General features: G+C 33.0%; 1 protein-coding gene across 1 annotated transcript; it reads left to right on the top strand.

Moving 5' to 3' along the window:
- LOC109232720 (aquaporin NIP1-1-like) lies at window positions 3,325-7,636 on the top strand. The gene is made up of 5 exons (XM_019398464.1): window positions 3,325-3,612; window positions 4,442-4,663; window positions 5,508-5,705; window positions 6,641-6,702; window positions 7,260-7,636. The coding sequence occupies exons 1-5, from the start codon at window positions 3,481-3,483 to the stop codon at window positions 7,471-7,473; spliced, it is 828 nt and encodes a 275-aa protein (XP_019254009.1). The 5' UTR covers window positions 3,325-3,480; the 3' UTR covers window positions 7,474-7,636.

The raw sequence follows: 11,061 nt of genomic DNA, 5'->3' as shown, positions 1-11,061 counted from the left end.
GGGGGGGGGGGGTTTAAGATGGAGGATTACGAGTTTTTCTTTCTTTGTTTGTTTCTTTTTCTCATTATTTAACAATACAAAAAGAAATAAATTAAGAAGGCCAGATACCCAAATTTTTCAATCCTTCTAAAATTATATTTAACGGAGTTTAAGTATACCTATTTAAGGAAGGCAAATAATTAAGTTTCACCCTCGTTTATCGTCTTCCCTAGCTTTATATGAAATTAAACATATACTCTAGCATAATATCATACTCCCTATGTGCAGAGGCAGAGCAAGGATTTTAATCTTATGGGATCTAGATTTAAGAACGACGACCTCAGATACTAATAATTGGGTTCTAAAATTAATATTTTTATATATTTAACGAATTCTTTAATATAAATACACTGTTTGAGCAAAAATACTGGGTTCTGCCGAACTTGTATCCGGGCTTCTAGCTCTGCCGCTGCCTATGTGACTTCATTTGAATTTGAAGAGTCAAACTTCTTAATTTAGACCGTAAATAAAGATATAGTTTTTTTTAAATTTTTTGTATAAAATTTACATATTTAAAAACTACGTAAAAAATAATATAAATTACAATAATTAACAATTCAAAATATTTAAAGACATATAAAAGTATCGCGATCAAAGAAAAACCTATTTGACTCTCGAAATCCGAACATTAAGCACATAAAATAGGACGGATAGAGTATTATATAATTCTTTCGATGTTTTATTTAACGGTAAATGGTCAGATATGTCCCTCTACTATTAACAATTGTTTATAAATGTCCTTCGTTATACTATCAGGTCAAAAAACTCCTTACCGTTATACTATTAAAAAAATGCCCCTAAATAGACGGAATAGACACGTGCCACTCTCAGATTTGGTTGACCCATCCCCAATTTAAAATACCCTATACATCTATTATCCGACCCGTTATCCGACCTTAAACCCCCTCCCCTAAAATAACCCCACCAGACACGACCCTCTTCTCTCACCTCACACCAAAACCACCGGAAAACATGGCAGCTCACGGAAAAATTCCTCCTGTAGTACTAACATCCACTGTCCTACCCCCCCTTCGTCTCCCTTCTTCTCTTCTTGTTTTTCTTCGCGTTTCATCATCCAAAAAGCAAACCCATTCCACCAAATAAGCGAATGGAACCGGTGAAACTCGCCGGAAAAATTACAAAGCCGACACCACTACAAATCTTTGCCAAAATACCACTGCCTTACTTTTGTTGTCTTTTTCAAAACAAAAAAAAAAAAAACCACCACCGCCTTACCCCCTTCCTTCATTTTCTTCTACTTATTTTCTTTTTCTTCTTTACAATTTGTTGGATCTAAAAAAAAACAGAGGTTTTGCCTTTTTTTTAACTTCGCCGAAAAATAGAACCTAGCCAGGTCCCACTGAAATTCACGGATCTGCTTATTAGTTTTTATTTTTCCTGTGACCTTTAGATAGCTGCTCATATTGATATAAAAATCGATGACCTTAATTAGAAATCTGCTCGTGTTAATAATAGTTGATAGAAATTACACTAAAAATTTATTTTAATAATTGCTAGATACAACGCCAGAAACCTGCTCGAAATTACACTAAAATGATGCCCTTCTTTCCATGACCACCACACATACGAATCTTGAGGTAAATTTCCCTAAATTACCCCTCTTAAAGATTCATTTTTTACAATCTGGGTTTATATGAATGAGTATCTTAGTATTTTCGGATTTGTTGTAGAAAAGGTGAAAATGGTGAGCTCGTTAAACCCAGATTTGGATTTGGATGTCAAGTATGTGGGTTGGAGCGGATTCGGTCCAATTTGGGTTATTAAAAAGAACCAGATGGCCTTGAGCCTAAAATCAACGCCACATGTCTATTCCGTCTATTTAGGGCTACTATTGTTTAAAGTGTAACGGTAAGGAGTTTTTTGGCCCGATAGTATAACGATTATATTTTTAAACAATTATTAATAGTAAAGGACCATATCAGACCCTTCATCGTTTATTTAATTATATTATGAATCGTGATATCACTAGTGGTTAACAAAAATACGTATACCTCAGAAGTTTTTTCATAGCAGAAGAATTTCATTTTTGGTAATCTTTCATTATATTCCACTTTTAGGGAAAAAATAAAAAAGAACTTTCCATTTGTCAGTTGGATACTACTGCACTTAGTTAATTAATGATTGTGACAAATATTTCTTCTTGGCATTTATAACGTTGTGTTTTCCGGTGTGTTGTCGGATTAAAAATCAATGCTATCTTTATTTACAGATTAATTAATGCTACACATTTTTCAACTATATCCACTCACTAAAAAGCATATCTTCTTAATTTCCAATTTCCATTTCATTTTTTATTTTCTTTTTTGTTGTTGTTATCTTCGAATTTTTCCGTGCGCATCTCAAATATTCTATCAGGTACTTGTTAGCTCCCACTAACATATGTCTTAGACCGGCTCACGTATACTTCGATTATTCACTAGATACCTGCTATCTATCACAAACACATGTAATCGGCTAGCTCACGCATGCACTGAATATTTTACTGGATACTTGCTACCTACCACCAATCAGGGGCATATGTGGTGTATTAATAACGGATTCAATTGAACCTATAACTTTCGCCGCAGAGTAAGAATTTATATGTAAAAATTCATTAAAATTGCAAAAATAGTAAATATGAACCCATAACTTTAATAATATAATGGGTTCAATGCTAAAACCTTAAAAGATGAACCCATAGAGTTTAAATTTTGGATCCGTCTTTACCACCCATACAAGTACCAAGCTAGTTCTCGCACTCCTTAACTGTTCCGTCAAATACCTTCTACCTCCCAACAGTACATATATCAAGTAAATTTGCCAATCAAAGCTTAGGCAAATAAAAAATTCATCTCTTTTTTATATCCGCTCAAATTTGAATCTTAAATCTTACTTCCTCCGTTTCAAATTAGATGAGATACTTTTCTTTTTGGTCTGTTCCAAAATAAATGACACATTTCTAAATTTGAAAATAATTTAATTTTAAACTCTTCATTTTACCAATTTTACCCTTAATGAGAAATTTTTATAACCACACAAATGGTATAGTCCCACAAAGTTTTTACCCCTTAAACTTTTAAGATTACAAGTTTTAAAGCCTTCTTCTTTTTCTTAAACCTCGTGCCGAATCAAACTACCCCTTCTAAATTAAAACGAAGGGAGTATGATTTTCCTCAGGTATCATTGATCACTAAACCACAACCTTAATAAAATATATGTCATATGGACTCTTTGTCAAAGCATAGATCTCTCCGAAAGAAACCAAAAAAAGAGAGAGAAAAAAAAGTTGTCCCATCTTCCTTTCTTTTTCTCTTTCTTTATTAACTTTTTCAAAATTAGTTTTGTATAAATAGGATAAATCCTGCTCTTTGTTGTCTCATCTTCCTATGTGTTCTTCTTTTTCTTGAACAGTTACAGCTTAAATTAAACTAAAGATTTTCTATGGCTGATCAGATAGCAGGAGGGGCTAATGGGAATCATGTTGTAACTTTGAATATTAAAGAAGATGATGATTTGAATAACAATGATTCTTCTTCATGTTGCAGCTTTCTTACTGTTCCTTTCATTCAGAAGGTAAACAAAGAAAATAGGCTTCCTAGAAGTTCTTTTACTCACTATCCATTTTATTGAAGACGTTGAATTGTATGATCATCTTATCTAAAAAGATAAAATTATCATATTTTGAACGCGTCCTTTCACCGATCTAATTCTTTTCATGGCTTAACTTTTTGTGTGGGCAAACAAGTGAAAATTCTTTTTATAAAATGATGGTAAGACTTGAATTTATTACCGGCTGTGTAACCATCTTGTTTAAAAGCTTATTAAATTTATGACCACTTCATTTAAAAGTTTACGTTGTTAAAGGAAACCTTTTCTTTACTACTCAATCTCTATCCTATTTTATATAATGATATTTGACTGCGTACAAAATTTAAGAAATAAAAAGAAAATTGAAACTTGTGTGATTTAAAAATATAGACATTTAAGTAGCTATAAAATCGTATTATTTAATAATAAAAGGAAAGATTTAAACTTAAATTGCTTCTAAGTATAAAAACCTACTATCATTTTTTTGTGGACAAACTAAAAAAAATATTTCACATAAAATGGTACCGAAGGAGCAATTAAATATATCTTCAAAAGGAGGATGGGAGAATTTTCTATTTTTTTATTTAACTATATACAGAACATCTACCGGGAATATATCTATTTTCTATAGCTGCAAAGTTAAATATGTGTATACCAGTATATATAATATGTGTATAATTATGTATAATCTATGTATACTAGCAAAAAATAAATAATGAATAAGGCCGGCTATTTGTATAATATCCCTTCTTTTCGTTTCTTGATCAGTTTTGAGATTATTATTACATGAATTAATAATGTTGAAAACGTACAGATAATAGCAGAAATGATAGGAACATATTTCTTGATATTTGCTGGCTGTGGATCAGTGGTGGTAAATGCAGATAAAGGAATGGTAACATTTCCAGGAATAGCCATAACTTGGGGACTTGTGGTAATGGTCATGGTTTACTCAGTTGGCCACATTTCTGGTGCTCATTTTAATCCTTCTGTTACTATTGCCTTTGCCACAGTCAAAAGGTTCCCTTGGAAACAGGTATATTTGAATAAAAATTAAATTATCTTTTTCTATGAATATAAAGTCTTCTGAGTTTTTAAGGTCATTGGTCTTGAGAAAAAAAAAATATTTGTAGATTTTGAGGTTGAATTGAACTCTTTTATGTGTCATTGGTCAAAAGAATTATGAAGGATTAATTATTTAGATGCATTTACACTATATAAATAAAAATATTCCCTCCAATCAGGGGCGGAGCCAGCATGTCACAAATAGGTTTGGCTGAACCCAATAACGTTGGTTTAAAACTTATATTTATCTTTAAAACTCATTGAAAATTATTGATTTAAAATTCTGTAAATTAAAATGATTAGAATCCCGAACCCATAAGCTTCAAATCCTGATTCAGCATTGGCCTCTGATCCCAAATTAATTGTTTTGACAAACTGAATTTATTGTAAAATATTTGATAATTTAGAATAATGAAAAGTCATATTTTCAAACATAACCTTACTGTTCCAATTACTGAAATATTAACTAAGTGAGACGTTTAACGAGAGATAAATGATAGTTTAAATAAATGTCCATAGGATTACGACAATTAAATATCTTTTTTAAAGAAAATACATAAAACTTTAAAAGATAGATAATATAGACCGAAAATAGTATTATTTTGATGTACTTAGAATTACTTTTTCTGGTATTTATATCATTGCTCCAACTAATCCGAATTCGCATGCATAAGACTCATTAATTAATTTAATCTAAAGAGATCGTTTATGTTTGTATACTCTCTCTAACCTATTATGTGATCATTATTTTTTTTTATTAATATTATTATTATTATCATTATTATTTTTATTATTATTAGTAATTTTTTTTGCAGGTACCAGCTTATGTAGCAGCTCAAGTTCTTGGAGCAACCCTAGCAAGTGGAACTTTAAGACTAATATTTAATGGAAAACACGATCATTTTGCTGGAACTCTACCTACAGGGACTGAATTTCAATCATTCGTAGTTGAGTTCATAATCACATTTTATCTCATGTTTGTCATATCCGGCGTTGCAACCGATAATCGAGCTGTAAGTACTCTCAGTATCTATCTATCTATCTATCTATATATATAAAATCAGACTACGGATCGAAGAAAAATAGTTAGCCCGCGCTATTACTAAAAAAAAGAGAGACTGTACTTGTACCACTATGGTTCAATGTTCGAATCCCATAATTCCATGATAGCGGCTGTTTTTTCAATTTTAGTGACTGAAAACTAAAGTGGTTATTGTTGCAAATATTGTCCTTTTCTTAATCATCTAATAAAGAGAGGCTATACTAGGGGTGTGCATTCGATTTATCGATTCGATTTTGACCCTTATCGATAATTACTTATCGATTATCGATTTGTACATACGCTTATCGTTATCGTTTCAATAAGGTTTCGATTTTTTCGATTTCGATAACAAATAATCGATTCAATTTATCGATAAACCGATTCGAATGGACACCCCTAGGCTATACTTGTACCAGTGAAGTTCAATGTTCGAATCCCACAATTCCATGATAGTGGCTATATTATCAATTACAAAACTAAAGTGGTTATTTTTGCAAATATTGTCCTTTTTTTAATCATCTAATATTTGACCTTTATTGACCCGACTAACCGGATTCACACCGGGTTAGCTCAGTAAGGAGGTAAACTGATCCCTACCAAGAGGTTTGTCATTCTTAAAGCTCAAAATCAAAACCTTTGATAAAACGCGAAGAAATCACTCATCCGATTGGACCTTTTAGTGGTAATTTTTATAATAATGACTGATGTATTACTATATTTACCAATCGCGGTGTCACACGCTAAATATAGATGTCAAATAATCATTTAATTAGAACAAATATGGTGCCTTTAATTAATGAAATCTTTCTTTGAAGTAATTTAGTTGAATAAACAAATTACTAAGGAATTCTTAAACATCATCATTTTTACATAATTTCTATCTTTTTATAATTTTTATGATTGCAGATTGGGGAACTTGCTGGTCTTGCAGTGGGCTCAACCATTTTGCTTAATGTGATGTTTGCCGGGTAATTTCTCTTTTTTTTTTTTTTTTTTTTTTTTTTTTTAAATGTTTGCTTTATTTTAATTACTTTGGTTATGTGAGCATCTCTTTGAGTAAAACGAGTTGCATATGAGAAAAATTTGAGATCCTTACATAAATAGCCGGCCGAAGTCTTGGGAATAATGAGGAGGGAAAAAGATATCTCGGTAACAAAAACTATAGGGGTTGTATTGGCGAGATCCAGCGGTGAACAACCGCCCAAAAGAAAAACCACCTGGAAGTCCGAGGACCTTTATAAGTACTATACTCTACCCGAACCAACAGCCGTCGTGGGAAGCTCGCTACGACCTCTGAACGACTGTCCCATCTTATCTGGATTTGGCTATACTTGTATGGAGCCAGCCATGTTAGCTCCACATGAGAGTCGGATTCTATATTTACTTTTTCTAGCCGTTATTGAGCTGAATTCACTATTTATTTTTTCTAGCCAACTTACATAGATTATACACAATTATACATATATTATACATAATCACATATTATATATCCGTCAACTATTTTTAATGAGTTTATAATGGACAGGCCGATATCGGGAGCATCGATGAATCCAGCAAGAAGTTTGGGCCCAGCAATAGTGTCAAGCCATTACAGAGGACTATGGATTTACTTAGTGAGCCCAACACTTGGGGCCATAGCAGGAGCTTGGGTTTACAATATCATTAGATTTACTGACAAACCTTTGCGTGAAATAACCAAAAGTGGCTCTTTTCTTAAATCTAAAAATTCTAACACTTAAATACAAAAACTCCACAATTAATAAGAGAAGCCTACTTTTTTCTTCTCACACGAGAGAGAGAGAGAGAAACAGAGACTACTAGTTATGTGGTTACTTTTGTAATATACAAAGGGAAGACTTTGTAATTTGTAAAATAAATGAAGTTAAATCGATGCTTTTAGTAGATAATTGTGGCAAAAGAATAACCCTCCTACATAGCAACAAGGGGCAAGTGCACAGATATCCATTTTCAGGGATACTATTTAGAGATTAGCCAGTACTTCTTTTGTCCTGAAATTTTAAACTAAAAATTACAATTTTGGGACAATCCGGGACACTTTTATCCCGAAAAATTAAACTGAAAAATTAAAATCCAGGACAAACTGACTAATTACTAAATAGTAGCCCTTAAGAATGGCTACCTGGCATCATTTCTACCATAATGTTGTGAACTTTCACAACGGGCTAAATTATGCAAATGTTTTTTTTTTTTTGTCATTTTTTAGATTGTCCCCTTTTTAAAAAGTTGTGCAAATATAGCCTTTTACCCCAACAAGGCAACAGTAGACTCAAAGTCTAATATTTGTTTATATTATTTTCAGTTCGCTCACAAAATATTAAATCGTGATGTAATATTTTGAAGATTTTCAGTTTGCTCAAATTGAATCTTTAGACCATGAAGTAAAAGGTTCATCAATTTCAAGAGAAATAAAAAGAGAATCATTTACTAACAACTTATACAAAAAGAACAACGGACGAAAATTTGACAACGTCTAATTATAGAAGATTTCAAAATACGAATTGTTTGGTCAGAAGGATTAGAAAGATAATCCCAGCATAAAATGTAACATTTCATTTGTGAAAATTAAATATCTTAAAGGGTTTCAACTTTTTGCCGACTATCAGGGATTCAATTCTCAGCTAGACTAAAAAGCTAGGCAATTTCTTTCCATCTATCAAACACTTCTTTAGGCAAAATTGAACGACAATAATATGGCTCTAATAGTTCGTTACACCCCGAAACTAGACATGAAATTCGAGAAATATTCTCTTGGAGTTTTGAGGCTACATACTTAGACATGCATTGTTTGCAATAAGAATGAGTACATCCCATTATTTTGAACATTTCACTCATTGACTTTTCGTCAACGCAAATATCACACGTAAAAATGTCATCATCGTCATCATCTATAACAATGGACGTCGAATTTGAACACCTTTTTGAATTTTTGGAGAATGAAAAATTAGAATCCAAAATCTGAATTTCTTCATCTGGGGATTCTTTAGATAGATCAATAAAGGCCTTTTTAGTTCCACTGCAGCTAGGTTTTGAACACAAAATTTTAAATAACGAAACTTGATGATTTCTTTTCTCAATAACATCAGTAATCTTGGCTCCTTTGCTCTTTGAAGTTTTTAGGGTTTCATATATTTTTGAAACATCATCATCGTCATCGTAATCGTCGGCAATATCTATTATTTCCGTGACAGTACAGTGAGGATTCATATAGCCGAGCCCAACTTGATCATTCGGAGTTGCAAATTGCTTAGTTTTTGCACTGAATGGAAAGAACTGAACTGAGGAAAGTTTAAACTAGGGTTACAGTGACCCTTACGGTTTCAGAGGGAAAGATTATTTTTTTATTTTTTTATTTTGAATTTCGTGATGAAGAAAACTATGCGTTTTTTTAGGAATCTATATCGGCAAACCTTCAAAGTTCTATTAATAGGCAATTTTTTTTTTAAGTTATTTTTTTTTTTTAACTTTTTCTTTTTTGGAAGTGGGAACGTGAATAGTTGAGAAGAAAGGTAAAAGAAGAGTCTTTGTATTTTCTTCTATTTTTGGTCGCATGGAGATATTTAAGTTTAATCTTTATTTGTATATTTTCTCGGTGGAGCCCGTCGTAGGGGGGTTTTGTTTCGTACGGTTTACCTTTCTATGTGATTTACGGGCTATTACACAGGAGCAAATTTATGGGTGATGTGCACAGATAGCCAGTAATAGCATATGTCTTTATTTTTAAGCCACTGTTTTAAATGTCTTTAGTCTTTTAGCCACTGCATTAATAAACTTTTACCTGTCTGGACGAAAATACCCTTATGTTATAAGCTTATACCTACGCTCCTTATTAACGAATGTAAGAGGTATCACACTTTTAAACTATGAATGGCTTTCACTTTGTTTTCCATTCAACTCGAGCTCTTTTCTAATGAATAACACAAGCCAATTTTCTGGATATAGTGTCGGATTATTGAACGAATTTTGGGCAGGTTTTCGAAAAAATTGCATTTTGTTTATGCATACTGATTTTGGGCGAGGTGTCCTGTTTGATTGATATGATTTGACTTCTTAATATGATGTTTTCCCTCTGAATGATTGCCCTCTTTTCTTATCTGTTTGGTATTTTTTTGTGTTTGTTATTCAAACCCTTCTATGCTTTGAAGTTAATAGAATAGTGTTCTAGCCAAATAATTGCTCTGGATTTAATTTAACTGTGTTGCCCTCACAACAAGGGCTTGAATCACCAAACTAGAGTAGAGGATGGAAATCAGCAAAAGCACCGATGAAGGTCCTTAACTTAGAGTTCCAAGTTCAAAAGTTAAGGACCCTTCTATTCCAAGTATTTTCTTAGCTTGTGGATCCGTGAGTTTTCGAGTTTTGGGATAGTGTATCAGATTTTGAGAAGTTGTGAGTATATGCCGAGTGGCATTTAAACATTGTTTCCTTCAGTTATTTTCGGCTTTTGATTATTTATTCCGCAAGTTTAGTTTGTTTTCTGCATTTGTTAGGCTTACCTAGTCGTAGAGACTAGGTGCCGTCACGATAGTTCACGGAGGGTGAACTGGGTCGTGACATAACCGTTGGCCTTTTTTAAAAAAAAAAATTGAAAAATAGCCGTTGGGCCCGTTTAAACCGGCCCAGGCCCGCCAGCCGGTCCCGAGCTAAACGGTCCCGGGCTCGTGGTCTCACCATAGAGGACCGGCCCACAATGGGCTTTTGGGACCGGACCGTTTGGACCGGCCCCTTAGGCCCGTTTGGCCCATGGGCTCGCTGTCCCGGTGCGGTCCCGGGCTGGGCCTGGCCCACAATACACCCTTAATTGTGTATAAGGTGGGTTTATACACTCTATTATACATGATTATACATAATTATACATAAAAATTGACTTCGTCTTATTCATTGCATATTTTCTGAAATTTAACTGAAATCTTGCTCAAATATACTCAATTCACTTCAAATCTTGCTCAAATCACTTCAAATTTAAATTTTGAAATCCTTTTGATATTTTCAATCAATTGGAACAACACTCAACCCAAACAACTAACAAATTCAAAAAACCCCATTTTCGAAAGCAAAGCTTTGAATGGTCTTCAATGGTGGACTTCTACTCTTCAATTTTCTTACATTGCAACCAGGTGACACAAGAGAAGAATCAAAAAATACAGCCCCTTGAAGCATATGTAGAAGATGTGAGAAAATGAGAGAGTGAAAACAATAGTTGTGAGAACACAAATTTAACTCCATAGCTTTTAGAAGCAATGGTTGTAAGAACACATATTTTGAATTTGCTAGTGCTTTCAAAATATGTACAATGTGGGCTAGGTCAG

The sequence above is a fragment of the Nicotiana attenuata genome, chromosome 9 (assembly GCF_001879085.1).
Source record: "Nicotiana attenuata strain UT chromosome 9, NIATTr2, whole genome shotgun sequence".
Lineage (NCBI taxonomy): Eukaryota > Viridiplantae > Streptophyta > Magnoliopsida > Solanales > Solanaceae > Nicotiana > Nicotiana attenuata.
The sequence above is the reverse complement of the archived record's forward strand: the minus strand, read 5'-3'. Positions and strand labels throughout refer to the sequence as shown.

Coding starts and splice junctions, on each gene's coding strand:
- LOC109232720 (XM_019398464.1), top strand. CDS start 3,481: ATGGCTGATCAGATAGCAGGAGGGGCTAATGGGAATCATGTTGTAACT. Junction 4,664..5,507: donor AAAGGTTCCCTTGGAAACAG/GTATATTTGAAT, acceptor TTTTTTTTGCAG/GTACCAGCTTATGTAGCAGC. Junction 5,706..6,640: donor TTGCAACCGATAATCGAGCT/GTAAGTACTCTC, acceptor TTATGATTGCAG/ATTGGGGAACTTGCTGGTCT.